This window comes from Pongo pygmaeus, chromosome 19, assembly GCF_028885625.2.
Source record: "Pongo pygmaeus isolate AG05252 chromosome 19, NHGRI_mPonPyg2-v2.0_pri, whole genome shotgun sequence".
NCBI classification, from domain to species: domain Eukaryota; kingdom Metazoa; phylum Chordata; class Mammalia; order Primates; family Hominidae; genus Pongo; species Pongo pygmaeus.
This window is the reverse complement of record NC_072392.2, coordinates 100,496,339-100,513,655: the sequence shown is the minus strand read 5'-3', so window position 1 is coordinate 100,513,655 and position 17,317 is coordinate 100,496,339. Positions and strand designations below refer to the sequence as shown.

The following is a 17,317-nucleotide window of genomic DNA, read 5'->3' as shown; positions in this document are numbered from 1 at the left end:
ACCCAAGTTCCAGTTCCTGCCAGACCTTCCCAGGCCTGCAGCCTCCCTCCTGGGGTTCCCTGCCCTGAGAGGGAGCAGGGGCTGCATGTTCTCGGGGCCTGCTGCATCTCATCTGCGAGGGCACGAGCGGACAGAGTTAGAGGGCTTGTTCTCTGAACCTGAGTCTGGCTGGGTCTGTGTCCTCAGACGTGGTTTAGACGCTGAAAAGAGCAGGCCCTCCAGGTACTGGGCAGCGCCTCCCGGGAGCTTCACCATAGACCCCTCGGAAGGCTGAGGGACGGCAGCGGCCAGGGCCACCAGGCCCTTTCTGGGTCCCCTGCGCCTCCCCCGCCACCTCCCCCAGCACAGGCCTTGCACACATCTGTTCCAGGGCTGTTCTCTGGGAAGGCCCAGGCTGGGCGGACACCTCCCTTCTCCCTCTGATCTGGGATCATGTGAAAAGTCTGTGCGCCCTCTGCCCCGCCCCTACCCCAAGCAGCAGTGGGTTCTGGATGGACTTATCTCTGGTCAGGGGGTCTTCACAACACGGTAGACCTGAACCACTTTTGGCGCCAGAATCTGTCGCCGGGGTTGGGGGTAGCTCTGTGCAGCCCATGCACCAGACCTCTGCCCCCAGCTTCCTCCAGTGGGCTCCGGGCTTCCTTCCCTTCCCGCTCCCTCCTGCCTGTCGGGTCGGAGCAGACCCGCTGCCCCATGGCTTCTCTCCTTTAAAGGCACCAGCTGAGGGAGGGGGTGGTAGAACTCAGCGCCTACTCACGCCCACCCCGTGGCATAGGGACCCCGGCTCCCACGTGTCCTGTGCCCCCAACCAAGCGTGGCCGCCTTCCCACATCTGGACCACTCCTGAATCACTGAGCACGGTCCCTCAGGCGTGTCTGTCTGGGAGCAGCACTGCTTGGCTACTTTGTGTTGGGCCTCTGCTGTGTGCTGTGGGTGTGGGGACCAGAGTGGGGCAGACAAGGGGTGACAGTTGAGCTAGAGGGCCTGCTTCCTGCCTAGGGGAGGGTGAGGGCCCGAGATACCTGGAAACAGAGGGTTCCAGGAGCGAGCATCCCTCACCCGGCCTATGACCTCCTTGCCAGAACCTCTGTAAGCCCAGGTCACTCCTGAGGTCAGCAGAACCAGGGACAGCCAGGTCCAGAGGTGGCAACCCCTGGGTGTGAGCAGTCCCCAGGCAGCCCTGACGTGGGGGTGCCAGCAGGGGAAGGCCATGTGTCCTCTGAGGCCCGGGCTGCCTGCTCCCCACCTCCTCGCCCTTCTCCCTTCAGCTGCTGGGCGGAACTGGTGGACTCTGCCGAGACACATGGGCCTGGCTATGCAGAGTTTGACCTTGATCCCTGCAGCTGCTGGCACTGCCCGCCAGCCTGAGCCCTGCTAGAGGCCTCCACAGCCCTGAGGCTGCAGGCAGGAGCCTGGGCTGCGAGAGCTCAAGCCCAGCTGGGGCAAGGCCCAGGGGCAGATGGGGACAGCTGGACCTGAGATGTGCACTTTTCGCTTGCTTTTCATTGCAGAGGAGCAGGGACATGGCGTCTCTCCGGCTGCACATGGCCCGCCAGGGCACCCGCTGCCGTCCCCAGCGCCCACGACGCACCTACTGAGGGCCCCGGCGGCCTCTGACCGGGCTCCCAGCCATGCAGGCCACTGCTGGCCACGAGGGCAGGTGGGTGTTAGGTGTCCAGGACAAGCCCAAGCGCTGGGCCGGGCTGGATGGAGGACAGGGCACAAAGACCAGCCCTGGGCACTGACCACACTGCGCACACTGCCAGCCAGCCAGAGGGGCGAAAAAGAGAAGGCAGGAGGATTCTGTTTCTTAAACACACAGCAGTGAATAAAGTGGCTTGTTCCACCTCAGCTCCCATCTAACCACCACTTAGGGGCTCCCTGGCACATTTCAGAGGCCACCCTGGCACAGCGGCCTCCAGGCACCCGCCCCGCAGCCCCCTCCACGCAGTGCCTGCCCCTGCTACGAATGCTCTGCCGCTGCAAGGAAAGCTGGCGAGGACAGAGCCACTGTAGGAACAGCCAGGCTATCAGCAGACGTGAGAGTCAGGACAGGCCACACAGCAAAACCACATACTCCTAGGAAACCGTTGGTCCTGACGCTCCACCCACACACAGGTTTATTTCCACCTTCCATGGGTGGAAAGAGCTGTCCCCAAGACACTCAGAGGGGTGGGCACAGGCCCCGTGTGAGCCCAGGGTAGGACGGGCTGGAGAGGGCCCCACGCAGCACCTGCCCTGCCAGCCTGTCCGCGGCCCACCCACCCTCCCATTAAAGTCACGTCGTCTTGCGGCATGGGTTTCCAGGTCCTTGAGCATAGCAGTGGCCACAGGCCACTTGGGAGCAGCAGGCGGGGCCGCTGGTGAGGATGCCTTGTAACCTTGCGGCTTGGCTTCACCGCAGATCCACTCTGGAATGACACGGTTCCCACCCCGCCGCCTCCCCCCTCAAAACACTGATGAGGCGACGATCCGCTAGGCTGGCAGCCGGAGCCCAGCCGTGGCCCTGCCTGAGCCAGTCCAGTTTGTAAAATAAATAGCAAGCGTTGCCGGCTTCCGTACCTCCTCCCTGTGCCTGCCGGCCCCGCCCAGCCACTCAGACACTTGTTTCCGGGGTGTGAACCACCTCCCCGTTTTTCTCCGGCTCAGCCTTCAGGAAATGCTCCACCTCCCGCAAGTCCACCCCCAAGTCTGCAGGAGGCTTGTGGAGCTTCTCCTCATCCGCAGCCGCCACCTCGGGCTGTGGCTCTTTGGGCTTCTTCCTAATGCAGAAGAAGTTGCCCAGCAGCAAAATCAGGGAGGAGGTGAGCACCTCGGCCCCCGCCAGGATGAACACGTACTTGTAGACGTGGGTCACATCCAGGAGCTTGCCTGCGGGAAGACCCTGTCAGTCCCAGCCGCTCATGCGGGCTGCCCCCAGGGCCCAGGGCTCCACCCAAGCCTGTGTCTCCTCCGTGTCTGAGCACACAAGGGTCACCCTGTCTGCCTCTGAGCTTGTGGGGCCGGGAGGTGTTCTCTCCTCTCCATGTGTTTCAGCTGGGGGCATCCTCCCTCCTCAGCCTCCCCTCCCTCCTCCCCAGGGAAACCAAGACTTAAGAGGCTAAAAATAGCAATGGGTTTGCGGAGTTTGGGCTTTGGTTGGTGGCAGGAGTCATGCTGGTCCCCACGGAGTCCCCCTGAGGCTTCCAGTCGGCAGCCCCAGAAGCCCTACTGTGTTCAGCACCAGCCCTGTGCCCTGGCCACCGCGGACTCCAAGACAGGAGCCCTCCCCAAGCCCAGGACCCCCTCACCAGGCAGCCAGAGCCTGGGCAAGGCTGCTCCAGTCAGAACTTAAATTTCCCTCACGTGTTAGCTCAGTTAGCCTTCAAAAAGGAGAGGCCCCAAAATACAAAAACCGGCTGTGGGGTTGCCCGAAGCTGCCGCATGGTACCCAGGCAGAGCCTGGAGGAGCTGCCCACCCCCTGGGTCCAGCCCCTAGCTGCCCTGCCTGTCTGGGGCACACTGTGCCGGACCGAGCACCCCACTCCTAATGGAGACCCGCTGGCTCCAGCAGAATCAGGGTTGGTCCAGCACAGTGCACCCCCCTCCAGCTCTGAGTCCCACACCGCGGATGGCTGCCGAGAGGTGCGCATCCCCGCCTGGCAAAGCAGGTGTCTGACGGGAAGGGCAGGCGTGGGGAACTGCCTGGGGGCGCAGCGCTCACCTCCCGACGGGGGCCCGATGAGCACGGCCACCGCCTCCATCAGCAGCACCAGGCCGATGGCACTGGAGAACTTGTGGGTGCCCACGATGGCCATGAGCACCTCGAACTGCAGGGCCCCCACCATGCCATAGGAGATGCCGAAGAAGATGCAGAAGACCACGAGGCCGCCATAGTCACCCGCCGTAGAGCCCGCCAGGTCCGCGAGGCCGTTGAAGAACATGGAGAAGCTGAAGAGGTAGACGGAGTAGGGCCGCACCTTCCCAAGCCCCGCCACGAAGCCCGCGGCCGGCCGCGCGAAGATGTCGATGAAGCCCAGGACGGTGAGCAGGAAGGCGGCCTTGGTGTCAGGCACTCTCAGGTCCTTGGCGTAGCTCACCACGAACACGGGTGGGACGAAGAGCCCCAGCACCATGACCGAGGCGGCCACGGCGTACAGCACGAAGCCGCGGTCCCGGAAGACGCTCAGGTCTAGCAGGCGCCGGGAGGATCGCGGCAGCCCCGAGCCAGGCTGGACCACGGCCACCAGGGGCCTCATGAGTGCAGCACACACGCAGCAGTTGAGCAGCAGGCCGCCCAGGATGAGGAAGCCGCCCCGCCAGCCGTAGTGGTCCTGCAGCAGCTGCCCCAGCGGGCTCAGGGCACACAGGAAGACGGGGCTACCTGCTGCCGCCAGCCCGTTGGCCATGGGGCGCCGCTTGCTGAAGTAGCGGTTCAGCATGATGAGCGAGGGCTGGAAGTTGAGCGCCAAACCCAACCCTGGAGGAAAGGGAATGTGGTGAGAGCCCCCCAAGGCTGCCCCCAAAGCCTGAGACCCTCATCTCTGCCCCCAGGTTCCCACAGGCTCCGGCTCCCAGTGTGCAGAGCCCCTGCCACCCACCCACTCGAGAGGGGGACAACGAGGTGGGGCCGGGACACCCCGCAGCCACCCACCCTGCTGTCCTCCAGAGGCCCGAGCCCAGGAGCAGAAATGCACGGCCCCTGCCCCACCTGGCATCTGCGGCCCACCAGCTGGCCCCACTCACCAGTGATGACCCCAGTGGTGAGGTAGACCTGGATGATGCTCTGGCAAAAGGACGCAGCCACCATGCCCAGCGACGCAAAGAGGCCCCCCACAAGCATGACGGGCCGGCAGCCAAAGCGGTTCACGCACACGCTGCAGAGCGGACCTGGAGAGGGCAGCAGCTGAGAGGGGCCGGGCCTGCAGCCAGCTCTGCCCCCGCCGCCCGACTGAGCTCACAGCCTGGAGCCAGCCTCCCCTTCCCACGCCACCTCTCCCTCCGCGGGGCACCAGGAGCACCCTGTGGGCAGGCTCCCCGAGCGCAGGACATGACACGCGAGCGCCGCCTGCTGGGCCCCATGGGTCCCCGCAGCTCAGCAACAGCCATCTTTTCAGGAACGGCTCTTGGGAGACGTGTCCTCTGGGACTATCTATAAATACGGCCGACCCATTTGGACAGGGGCCAGGATGGACTTCGCGCCCTGCCTGGGTTGGCCCCGTGGAGAGCATGTTGCTGCCCAGCAGGATCCTGGCCCCAAAGGCTTCCCTCCAGGGTTCCCTGGGGAGCAGGCGGAAGGCCCTGTTGCTGAGCCCAGCCACACGTGGGCTCCTGTGCCCGGCAGGATCCGCCAGCAGAGCCCCGGACAGGGGGCCCGGTGTGAGGCCACCCTCACCTGTCCCGTAGAGCATGGCCAGCAGGATGGAGGAGATCCAGGCTGTGTCGCTGTAGCCGATCCCAAACTCCTGCATGAGCTCCTTGAAGAAGACACTGACGGCCTTGGGGAAGGCGTAGGAGAAGCCAGTGATGACGAAGCAGCCGAAGAGCACGGCCCAGCCCCAGCCGCCGTCGGGGGCCTTGACGCCTGTGGGGCCCTCGTCCACCACGGCCCCTCCCATGGCCAGGAGGGTTGGTTCCGCCTCACCTGAGAGAGAAAGCAGGTTGACTCAGGCTGCCCGGGTGATCATCCCAGCTGCAGCCCGGCAGGGGAGGGACATGAGCTGGGTGGCCCGGCAGCTCAGCTGAGGGGCAGCTGCCCGGCGCCTGCACTTGTGGCCCCCTGACCTGGTGTTTGGTGGAGGCAGGAGGATTTGGAGCGAGGCTAGCAGCTGTGGGTCCCACTCCCTCCACGCTGCCTCCTGCACCTTCACAGCTGGCTCTAAAGGGCAGTGGCTTTTTTGGGCTCGGCCAGGACTCAGATTACCTCCTGGGACAAGCAGCCCCTGGCAGGAACATCAACCTGGCAGTCATTTCTGCCCTGGCTCGCTCTGGCTGACCCGTGCTGGGCAGGGACCACGCACACCATGATTCTGTCAGCAGATGGCACCTCCGGTCCCCAGCACTGAGCTCGCCGCAGGACCTCTGGGGGTGGCGTCCTCCAGGTCTCTCCCTGTCTAAATCTAGGTGGAATGTGCCTTGCTCTGGCTCTCCTGCCACCAAGGGCCCACTTTGGCTTCAGTGGAACCCACCAGGAGCTTGCACAAGAGGAGGCGGGCAGTCTCTGGCGGTGAGGGGCTGCAGTATTAGAGCGGGTGGGGTGGGGAAGTGGGGGCAGAGCTGGCCCCTTGTCCCTGGATGCCTCCTTGCCTCCCACCGGCCCGCTTGCTCAGTGACTCCTCCAGTGAGAAGAGGCTCACCCCACCTGTGCCTGGAGTGACCCACAGGCTGCAGCCTGAAATCAGGAGGGGCTGAGGAGGCTTCCATCCAGCCCACCAGAGCAAACCATGCCAGCCCCCACGATGTCTGAAGCTGGTGTCCCTTTTGTAAACTCCAGGAGCTCAGCTCGTTTGAGTCAAGTTGGAACCCGAGGTCAGACTTCCATCTTCATGCCCCACCCCACCCAGAAGTCACCTTGTTCTCTCCTCACCAGGGAGCTGCAACCTGAGACCTTGGGTGGTCTAGTCCAGCCGGCTCAGCCTCTCCCTGCTGGGACCGCGCCGTGAACCAGCACCCTGGGAGGCAGCAGCAGGCCTGCTGCGCAAGCTCCACGCCCACCCACGACGCGATCTGTGGGGCCCCACCCCCGCCCCCTTTCCTTGGGTTCCTCCTGCAAGCGTGTCCGCAGACCCCTGACCTGGTGGGTCCCCCGTGACGGCTCGTCTTTGCCTCTAAGGCAGACACGTAACTAAAGGCATGCACAAGGGCCAGGACCTTTGCTGGGAGAGCCTGAGCAGTTCCGTGTGTGGCTCCTCACTCCTCCTCCCGGGCCCTCACCGCATCCAGCCTGCCTGCCTGTCCCCACCACAGGTGCTGTGCCCCCTGGAGTCCCTGCCTCAGAGGTCCGAGGATGGTTTTTAAGGGCTTCCTTAGTGTTCCACGAAGTCACTGTTACTGGGAAATGCTGCTTGATGAGGGGACCCAGGAGCCAGCTGTGGCTGTCTGGATGATGACAAGGCAGATGCGGCCCACTGGAGCAGAACAGACCCCCCAACAGAGCCAGAGGTCCACCCCCCAACCTGCACTGGCTCTCTGGGACCAAGGCCTCGGAACCATTTCTGGGAAACCCGGGAGCAGCTTTTGCCTCTGCACCTGGACACTGGATGCCCCCACCACAGTGCCTGGGACAGGACAGAGGAGTGTCGCATGCCTCAGGACACACCACCTTAGGACACACTGCCTGGGGTCACTGAGCAGCAGGGTAGGTCCTGCTCATACTGGTATTAAGTTTAAAGGTCCCTAAGATGACAGTATACAGCAGGCTAACTACAAGATATTAAAAATATATGCACTTAGGCCGGGCGCGGTGACTCACACCTGTAATCCCAGCACTTTGAGGGGCTGAGGCGGGCGGATCACAAGGTCAGGAGATCGAGACCATGATGAAACCCCGTCTCTACTAAAAATACAAAAAATTAGCTGGGTGCAGTGGCAGGCGCCTGTAGTCCCAGCTACTCGGGAGGCTGAGGCAGGAGAATGGTGTGAACCCGGGAGGCGGAGCTTGCAGTGAGCCGAGATCGCGCCACTGCACTCCAGCCTGGGCGACAGAGCAAGACTCTTGTCTCAAAAAAAAAATAATAAAAATAAAAATATATGCACTTGAGGAATGAAACTGGGAACAGGACGAAGACTGCGGGTCATAGGGGAGACTGGTGGGGTTGACGGCCTCAGGGCCCCAGCTTGTTTGGGGTTGCAGGTTTGCACTTTTTAAAATAAACAGGCCATGCAAGGCCAAGGAAGGAAATGTGTATACAACAAACAGGAATAGACAAATTTCGCATACCCCAGGCTCCCCCTCCAAAACACAAAGAGGCACCAAGGCCTCTTGAGTCTCCCCGGCTGCACCAGCGGGGGTGGGAGACGCAGGCAGACCCAGTGTTTGAAGCCCTCCAGGGTCCTCAGGAGACAGACGAGGGCGTGTGGGGAGGCAGGGCACAGTGGCCACCCTCAGGAGATGCAGCGCCCCTGAACAAGGGTCAAAGAGGGCTGGCAGAGGGTTGGGGCAGTGCCAGGACTCACTGACCCAGAGGGCACAGCATGTTCTGAGACCTGAGGTGCTTGTGGCTTCCACGTGACGCTCATGTGGGGAGGGCCATCTTCTGTGTCAAGACGAGGCATTTGGACAAGCCCCCAGACCACAGCCTGGCACCATCGTCTGTCCTCACCCAGCCTGGGGTGCCAGCCATGCTGAAATGGCTCCAGCAGTTCCCACTCCAGCCTGGTGTCCAGGGGCTGACTTAGAGCCAGCTGTCTGCCCACGTGGCTTGGGGCAGGGGATTCCACAGGAGGTGGAGTATGGGGAAGGAACACAAAATAATGGCCCACACTCCCCATCTTCCAGGATAACCCCGGCACCATGATGGGCCAAGGTACAGACTGCCTGGTGTTCCAGGGACAACCCTGGGGCTGTCCTGCCTGGAGTACACGCCACAGCCACCAAGCATTGGCCTCTCCGTGGGCACACACCGCAGGCTGGCCTTCCCCTGACATTTACAAACCACCCCCCCCGCCGCCCCCCAGGAAGCATGCCAACCCACCCAGAAATAACCTGGCCTCTGGGATGAGAAAGCTGATCTCCCAGGTGGGGGCTGCCCAGAGAGCGGGTCCCCCAAAGGCTCTACGACCCCAGGCTGCTGGAACTGAGCGGGAGGCCTGGGGCAGGGGTGGGTGGGAAAGTCCCTTGCAGGAGATCCTGCGTCCCACAGCCATGCGCCCTCCCAAGCCAGGGGCTCCTGCAGGCAGTTCCCTCAAGGGTGCAGGGCACAGGGCTCTGCAAGAACTCCTGGCTTTAGACCAGGACCCGACCATGAAGTCCTCAGGACCTGGGTACCTGCCAGTTCAGACCCCTGCACTGCCCCGTCACAGGCTCGAAATGCCGTCCTGCAGAGTCAACCTGGACGCACGCACAGAGGGTCCCGAACCTGACCCCTGCTGCCCAAGCCTGCTCCTCCGGGACCTCTCCAGAAACCTCGCCCACCTCCTTGGGGGGGCACTGGGCACCCTGGCATGCTTCCCCTCAGGCGTTTGGACCTGCAGACCCCTCACCCGCCTAGGTCCTCAGGTGTGTGCGCAGCGCCGCCACCTCGATGAGGCCTCGGCTGGACTGTCAGCCTGTTCCCTGGGTCCGTGCAGTGGCCTGAGCCCGGGGCCCGTGGCCTCTTACCTAACTGACTCCAGCCCTTGAAGGATGGGCTTTGGCCCTGCTTTTGTGGCCCAGGCAGGAGGCGGGGCAGGAAAAGGGTAATTCGTTTCCTTCCTGGATCCCAGGAGCTGCCTGAGGACCAAGGAAGCGGCCTCTGTGGCCTGCGCCTGGCTGCCAAGGGGTGCCGAGGGCGGGAGGGCGCTGCACCGGGGGAGGGCCTTCCCTGAGTTCCCTTTTTCCCCCGCAGTCCCTGTTGTGCAAACACGGAAGGAGCAGTGAGCAACTCCCGGCAGCACCGCCCCAGGCGTCTGCAAAGGTGTCGGGGCCGAGCTTGCAGGGGGTGGACGCTGTGCAAGGGGCTGCCCCAGGCCTGGGCCCTGCACCCCACCTCTGACCCCCGCAGACCCCCCGCGCACGCCCGTGCCCTGCCGCTCTGTGTCCGCTTACATCATGACGGCAGGGGCCGGCCGGGCAGACACACAGGCCTCATTTGCGGATTGGCCACTTCCACCCAGGGCCAGGGCCAGGAGCCCCCCACTGGTGCCCCAAGAGGGGCTGGGCGCAAGTCCCCCTTGGGAAAGGAAGGCTGCATGCGCCGCCGCAGGTTTCAGCCCTGAGCTGGCACTGCGGGGTCTCAGAGCTTTGAAGACCCCTTCTCCGCAAGGCTGTCACCGCCCTGGGGCCGGGAGGTGGTGGGGGCCGGAGCTGGTCCAGAGCCGCCGTCCCCCACCTCCGAGGCCTCCTGGACCCCGCAAGGGGTCCCTCCACCCTAAAGCCAGTGCCCGAAGGCCAAGGCTGCAAGGGGACTCGGGTCAGGAGGCGCCCCCTACCCCACCGCCGCCCAGCGGGCGTCGCGGGGACCCGGGGGGAACGTAGAGACCGGGAGGAGGCAGGAAGGCGGGAGGTGTGGGGCGGAGGGGGGAACCCAAAACTCCACCCTCGCCAGGAGAGGCTCCTCCTCGGCGCAACCCCCGCCCGGGCCGGAGGGAGGGCTGGGGGGCGCCTGCGGGTTCCGGCTTCCCGGCTCTGCGGGCGGGGGTCGGCGCGGGTGGTCGAGGCTGGGCGGGGCCCACCCGGGGGAGGGGGAGGGGGAGGGAAGGCTGCTCTGCCCGGCCCCGCCCCGCCGGCCGCGGGACGTGGGGGACGTGACCGCGCCATGGGAGGAGCCCCCGTATTGCCCGCAGTAGGCGCCCTACTGGACGCTACCGTAATTGCCGGCGCGCGGGTCCACCGGGGTCAGCGGAGCCCGGGAGCCGCGCCAGGCGTCGGGGCCTCGAAGCCACAGGGCGGGGCCGAATCCACTTGCTGCAGAGGTGGGACCAGTGGGCGCGGCTCGGGGCTCGGGGACGTCGACTCGTGAACTGCGGGTGTCGGGGCAGGAGCCCGGCGGTTCCGTTGCGTGCGGCTGCCCGGCGTGGCCCATTTCACAGATGGGACTGACTCGGGCAGGTGACACTGGGAGGACGCCCCGAGCCCTGTCTGCTCCCGCCCCGCCCCTGCCCCAGGGCCTGAGCACCTCCAATGGCTCTGCGCCACTGCCCGGAAGGCCCCCGCTGGGGCCCAGAGTGTGGCCCACATTTGGCACCTCACTGAGGGGGGCGGCACTGGCCCTTCTGTCCCACGTGGCCAGGTCACCCCAGGACCCACCGCTGAGCCAGCCGAGCCTGGCATAAGGGTCACTGCAGGCCAGTGGGGGGGACCCGTCCGGCCTGATGGCTGGGCTGGGATCCATAGAGCCCTCTGGTAGCTGCCCCTCCAAAGTAAAGTGCCACGCTCCAGTCAGCGGGGTCTGGCCTGATGGTGCAGGCCACATGGCTTTCTGGGTGGCCTGGATGGCGGGCCCTGCCCAAGGTCACATGGGGTCGTTACCAAGCCTGCCTTGAGACCAGCCCTCCAGATGCCCACCCCAGACTCTGTCCACACCACGGAGCCCTGGGGGAAAGACTCTGCACCTGCCACGGCAGAGTCCCCATGCATTCAAAGCCTCTCTGGGGGCAGACAGCCCCCCCACGGCCTCCTAGCACCTCCTCAGTTACTGCCCGCCATGAGGGAGTCCAGCCCAGCCTCCTCCACACCACGCTGGTGGAATAGACCCTCCTCCAGCACGGTCAGGCCAGCACCCACCTGACTCCCAGGCCTATGCAGTGAAAGCTGGGACCTTGGACTCCCCAGCCCCAACAGACACAAGACCTCCCACCCTTGTGCTCAGCATGGACAAGCCCTTCGGCCTTGGATGGGCCAACTGCCATTTCCCGCCCAGCAGGCCTGACTCTGGCCATCACCAGGAGAGGGACCTTTTCGGCCCAGGCCTTCTGGCCACGAAGCTCGGTGCCTCTGGGACAGAGAGGAGGACAGCGGCCCCTCGGCTCCACCCCATCGTCCCTCACCGACTCCAGCCACCCCTGGTGGCCCCGGCCAGAGCTAAGGGCTTCCCTTCCACTCTTCGGCCCCTGTCTCTTGACTGGCCCAACACCCGGGGAGGCTCCTGACCAACCCACTTTTCATATAGGGAAACTGAGGCGTGGGTTAGGAAGTGGGAGGCTACCAAAGGCTGCGCCTGGTTTTTCCCACGAGCTGGGGGCCCGGGGTGGAGGTAGGGCGAACCCAGGGAGCCCAGCCTGGCTCTGGAGGGGGTACGCCACTTCCCAGCACGGTCCCGGGCTGTTAGTCATTGCCCAAGGGCGGGTGTGGGTCGGGGAGCGTTCAGGGTGGTGCGAACAGGGGAAAGCGCCACGGCCCGAGCGCACCTGCTCCCCACTCCCTCGGGGAGGCCACCCATACAGGGAGGGCTGCAGCAGCCCCACCAAATATAGCCCGCGCCCCCCCGCCGCCGCGGACCGAGCTATTTATACCCGGACCGGGCTTGGCCGCCGGCGCAGCCGCCTCCTGGCCGGAGCCCAGCCCCTGAGGGCAGCCCGACGGGTGGGCGCCGGGCCGGACCGGGGGAGACGAGACTGGGCAGCCAGGTATGCGAGGGCGCGGAGGGGCGCGGCTGGCTCTCGGGAGCCCTCGGTGGGGCCCGCGCGGGGGACGAGAGGACTAGTCCATGCCCCGGGCGCCCCCGGACCTGATGGACAAAGTGGGCGGGGTGGGGGTGAGCGCGGACCCCGAGGCCGCCCCCTTGCCCGGCACGGGGAAGCTCCTGGGCCCCGGCCCGCGCGCGGGCGTCGCGGCCGCGCCTACCTGCCGCCGCTGGGCCGCCTCCGCCCGCTTCTCGCCGCCTCTGCCCGCCTCTGCCGGTCCGCGCCGCGCCGGGGGCGACTTTAAGTGCTCGGGTCGCTGGCGCGGCACGTCCCCCGCGCACGTCACCGCCTGGCGCCGCCCCTGCGCGCCCCGCCCGGACCCCGCGCCGCCTCCGGACGGGCTCCCGGGCCGCAGCTCCCCGACGGCGCGTCCCGCAACCCCGCCGGGCCCAGGGACCACCCCCCAACCGGAACCGGCCCCGTCGGCGCCCCCGGCCCGGAGCTGGCCCGCCCCCTCTGCTCCCCGGGACTGGGTCCTCCCGGCCTCGCCTCCCCCGGAGTCCAGGCTCGCTTCGCCCCCTCGCCCCGCCGTCCCTCCGTTTCCCCGCCTCGGAGCGCAGCGCGGCAGGTCCCAACGTCCTCCAGGGCAGCGGCCCTCGCCCCCCCACGCCCCCCACGCCGGGGCCCCTTTGGTGGGGAGGTGCGCGCGGGGCCCGTGGGGTTCCGGCCGCCTGGCTCAGCTCCGGGGCCCGCATCCTCCCTCTCTGAGGCCATGTCCGGCCTGTCCCCGTTCAGACCTCCGCTTCCTCCCCGGTCCCGGTGCGGACGGCGGCTCTTCCTGGCTCGGGGAACGGCCCGCGGCCTGCGCTGCCTGGATGTGGGGCTCGGCCTCGCCCTCCCTGAACTTCCGTTTCCCCAGGTAGCTCCGCGCCCTGCGGGGCCCTGCAAAGCCACCGGCTCCAGCCCTGCGCCCCTGCCCCGCCCCTCTCGCGGCCCAGAACCCGTACGCGGAGGCCGGGGCGGCTCTCACCCTCGGGGAGGCGAGGGCTGCCCACCCGCTGGACCTCGTGAGGTGCTTCTCCCAGCCTGTTACTCTCATTTGCAGCATGGAAATAACGGGCCGCTTTGGGTGCTGAGGTTTGAGGTGGCTCCAGGGAGTAAGGCCTTTGTTGGCCTGGACCAAGGAGTCTAGGTGTCAGGGCCACCCTGCCAGGGCCCCAGGAACGCTTTAACTGGCCCCTCCCGGACCCAGGGGCTTCGGAGGCCGAGGCACTGGTAAGCCCGTGCCTTCGCACAAAGGAGGCAGTGGGTATCGGTGAAGGACCCCTCCAGAGGCCCACCCCTGGCAGTGAGGCCGTGTGGGCCTTGGCTCTCCATCTGCAGTCCAGCCTTCCGGGATATCAAGTCCAGTAAGGGCGCCTGTTCTTTCTATGTAATGTTACAAGTCCACCCTCCCACTGGCATTCACAGAGGCTGGGTCTGGCCCTCACCCCTACCTGGTGCCCAACCACCCCCATCCCCAAACATCAAGATGAGGGCATGCGCCTGTGAGCTGAACACAGGCCTGCGGCAAGTGGTGAGGGGGCCTCGGCCTTCGCGGATGAAGACTCCACTTAGTTGGCCCGTGCTCCCGCCCAGGACAGGTGGTGCAACCACCTTGGGTGACGCAGGTGGTGCTCCCATCTTCCTGCGCCAGGCGATTCGTCAGTCTCTGGTGAGGGAGAGCAGCAGAGGGGTGCAGGGAACCATGGACAGCTGCGGGAATGGGTCCCCCATGAGGTGTTGCCTGCCAGGGAGGCGAGGGCACCGTGCTCCCCATCCCGGATTGTTGAGTCACCAGGCCTGCCAGCTGGGCTTGGGGCCCCCACTGAAGCCACCGAGACACCTTCCACGTCTGCCTACAGCTTGGCCCTGATCCCTGAACCCTGAACCCCCACCATAGAGCAGCAACAGGGGGAGGGAGACAGAGCCAGAGAGCCTGGGACCTCACTGCCCGCTCCTGCCTCCTGAAGGACAAAGGGGCACCCCTGCCAGGGCCAGGTTTTCTCCCAGCTGAGAAGACACCCACTCATCCCTCCAGGGGTCCCAGGGAGCACCTGTGGTTTGGTTCTGACCCCCAGGCCTGGCCCCCTCTTAGGCATGGCTTCCCCTGGGTGTGGGCCCCAGGACTGTCCACCCAGAGCTGGGGTGGAGCCTCCCTGTCCTCAGAGGGGAGGGGAGCAGGCAGGCCAGTCAGCACTGGCTCCCAGCAGAAAGGTCAAGTCTGTGGGCTTTGACTGGGGGGACTGGAAGACCACAGAGTGGTTGCAGTGATGTGATGGCTGCTGGGGGCTGGGGGCCTGCCAGGTTGTTACCCAGAGGAAAGGCGCAGCGCAGCTAGCAAGCAGGCCACTTGGGACAGCCCACTCCGGGCCTGGACAGAACAGGGCGCTGTGGGGTGGGGCCAGAGCCTCCGAGACCCTGGGCCCCTCTCCGAGGATTCTGGCACTCTGGTAGCATGAGGTACCCCTGACCTCCAAGTGTTCAGCTTTTAGAAAGGCCCAGCAGTTGGTGGCGGGGGGCATTCCAGCCCTGGCACCAGGGCCCAGGTGGCCAGGCTCCATCTGACACAGGCCTCCATGGGCACCTGGGCACTGAATACCACTCCGGTTTCGGGTAAGGTGCCTTCTGGGGGGCATGCCCCTCCCTCAACAACCCTGGATGTGTCAGAGACAGCGATGGTGCAGCATGGGAGAGGCACCTCTGGCCGTGGTGGGATCCCCTGGCCCGCTGGGGGTCTGGAGCTGCGGGAAGGGGTGGGAAAGGCCACGTGTGTCCGCATCTCTGCGCCCCACTCTGGGTGGTGTTGGGAGCACCCACCCCAGACCTGGCTCCAATGCTTGCTCCCCCAGGCCCAGGCCGCCCTTTTCTGCAGGAAAGGAGGTGGGGGTGTGGACAGGTGGCACCATCCCTGGCCAGTGAGCAGCTTCACAGGACGCCCCCCTGTGACCCCACAGCCCCCAGTCTTGACTTCTCCCCTAGACACAGGTGCCCCCACCTGCTCCTAGCTGCCCCAACTTCCTTTTGTTCCCAGTTCCAGCTACAGGGCCCTCCAGGCCCTGGAATGTCCTCCTAGGGGCCTGGCCCCCAGGTCCTTCCCACCCTGCTCCCTGGCAGGCTTAAGCTCCCTGGGGTACATGGTCCTACCTTTTTCAAGAGCAACCTTTGTGGGAGGTGGCGGGCATGAAGGGGAGGCTGGGATCTGCTTCCTCCCCCATGGGCTGCCCCGAGGGTCCCTACCTCTGTGTCCTGAAATGACTTAGGAAATGCGGAGAGGCTTTTTTCTGAGGGTCGCCACACCCGCTGCCCCAGGGAGGGTGGCAGAACAGGCCCCTGGACCTATCAGGGCCAGATCTCAGGTCCCAGGGAACCTTCCAGGTTGGGGGAGCCACACAGAGCCCACATCCTACCTCCTTGGGAACCCCGCACACCATTTTCCAGATCCCAGCAGGGCCACCCCATCCTGCCCCAGTCTTGGCCATACCACCCAGCACCAGTTGCCGCCCCATGGACAGGACTGGGGCCAGGACTGGCCGAGTCACAGGGAAGGACATTCCGGCCGAGCCACAGCCCCGCCTCCCTGGGGTCCTGGGCTGCCCAGCTCCTGACCCTGCCTGCCTTACAGCTCCCTGCCCAGAGGATCTGGTGACACAACTGTCACAGCCTGTCACTCCACACCTGTGGCCACACCTTCCCCAGACTCCAGACCCACGCGGGGCATGTGGCAGGACGTGCCTGGGCCAGATGGGGGATGCAGCCAGGACGGTGCCAGGGGGAGGCTGGTGCCCTCCGCCACACAGAGCCTAGACCCAGGACCCGGACCATGGCCCAAATCTGCGCCCTCCCTTCACTTGCCCCAGAGAACCTGTCCAGGCTCACAGAAAAATACATATTATTTTTTTTTTTGACAGAGTCTCACTCTGTCACCGGGCTGGAGTGTAGTGGCGCATTCTTGGGTCACCACAACCTCTGCCTCCCAGGTTCAAGTGATTCTCCTGCCTCAGCCTCCTGAGTAGCTGGAATTACGAGCGCCTGCCACTACGCCCAGCTAATGTTTTGTATTTTTAGTAGAGACAGGGTTTCACCATTTTGGCCAGGCTGCTCTTGAACTCCTGACCTTGTGATTCACCTGCCTGGCCTCCCAAAGTCAAAAAAATACATATTAACCTGGCTGCAGGGAGTGGCAGCCCAGGTAGGGGGCAGAGGTGAAAGGGGCGGGAGAAGCCGTACCATGGCCCAGTGGGGCCTGACCCACCACACTGCTGCCCATGGTGGGTGTTGGTCATGGGGTTTGGGTGTGATGCATGGTTTAGGGTTAAACTGAGAGTGCCGGGATGTGGGGTTGGGGGTGTACAGGGGCGTGAGGGTGTATCTGTGCATGGGTGTTGGGATGTGTCTGCACTGGTGTAGGGGTGCATCTGCACAGGTGTCTGCTCATGGGTGTTGGGATGTGTCTGCACAGGTGTAGGGGTGCGTCTGCACAGGTGTCTCTGCTCATGGGTGTAGGGGTGTGTCTGCACAGGTGTAGGGGTGCGTCTGCACAGGTGTCTGTGCACGGGTGTAGGGGTGTGTCTTCACAGGTGTCTCTGCACGGGTGTAGGGGTGTGTCTGCACAGGTGTCTCTGTGCACGGGTGTAGGGGTGTGTCTGCACAGGTGTTTCTGTGCACGGGTGTAGGGGTGCATCTGCACAGGTGTAGGGGTGTCTGTGCACAGGTGTTGGGGTGTAGATGTGCATGGTCTGATGAGAGCAGCTGTCGTGGGCTGGCCAGGTCTTCTTGATGTCCTCAGTGACCTCTCGCTCTGTCACTGGGAGACAGAACTGAGACAGGCTCAATGCTGCTGGAACATTCAGAACTCATGCTCATTGGATCCTGGGCGGTCATTCCAAGAATGTGGTCAAGTGGGGAAGGAAAGAAGTGTGGGGACCTCTCCAGACCTCAGTCTCTTGCTCTGTAAAGTGGGTGCAGCAAACTGAATTTCTACCAAAAAATACAAACAATTAGCCAGGCGTGGTGGCGTGTACCTGTAATCCCAACT

The 17,317-nt window shown here is 64.9% G+C and overlaps 2 protein-coding genes across 8 annotated transcripts in view; one reads left to right on the top strand and one right to left on the bottom strand.

Moving 5' to 3' along the window:
* Positions 1 to 1,851, top strand: part of CSNK1D (casein kinase 1 delta) — a 32,861-nt gene extending 31,010 nt beyond the window's left edge. For both annotated transcript variants that reach the window (XM_054458285.2, XM_054458284.2), the window contains one exon: positions 1,512 to 1,851. In XM_054458285.2, coding sequence (XP_054314260.1) covers positions 1,512 to 1,598 — 87 coding nt within the window. In that variant the 3' untranslated portion in view covers positions 1,599 to 1,851. The remainder of the gene's footprint in view (positions 1 to 1,511) is intronic.
* Positions 1,852 to 2,094: 243 nt separating this feature from the next.
* SLC16A3 (solute carrier family 16 member 3) lies at positions 2,095 to 13,209 on the bottom strand. 6 transcript variants are annotated; one of them, XM_054458282.2, is made up of 5 exons: positions 13,038 to 13,209; positions 5,375 to 5,623; positions 4,726 to 4,869; positions 3,704 to 4,459; positions 2,095 to 2,871 (listed from the first exon to the last, which is right to left on the bottom strand). In XM_054458282.2, the coding sequence occupies exons 2-5, from the start codon at positions 5,595 to 5,597 to the stop codon at positions 2,597 to 2,599; spliced, it is 1,398 nt and encodes a 465-aa protein (XP_054314257.1). In that variant the 5' UTR covers positions 5,598 to 5,623; positions 13,038 to 13,209; the 3' UTR covers positions 2,095 to 2,596. The 6 variants fall into 6 exon arrangements, with proteins under 6 accessions (XP_054314257.1, XP_054314256.1, XP_063512432.1 ...); XM_054458281.2 differs by lacking the exon at positions 13,038 to 13,209 and adding an exon at positions 12,461 to 12,586; XM_063656362.1 differs by lacking the exon at positions 13,038 to 13,209 and adding an exon at positions 9,725 to 10,326.
* Between the last annotated feature and the right edge of the window lie 4,108 nt (positions 13,210 to 17,317).

Excerpts from the sequence above, each read along its gene's own strand:
- SLC16A3 (XM_063656361.1), bottom strand. The coding sequence starts at position 5,597 with ATGGGAGGGGCCGTGGTGGACGAGGGCCCCACAGGCGTCAAGGCCCCC. Across the intron at positions 4,870-5,374 it reads GGCCATGCTCTACGGGACAG|GTCCGCTCTGCAGCGTGTGC; the intron begins GTGAGGGTGGCC and ends TGCCCTCTCCAG. Across the intron at positions 4,460-4,725 it reads CACCACTGGGGTCATCACTG|GGTTGGGTTTGGCGCTCAAC; the intron begins GTGAGTGGGGCC and ends CCTTTCCTCCAG.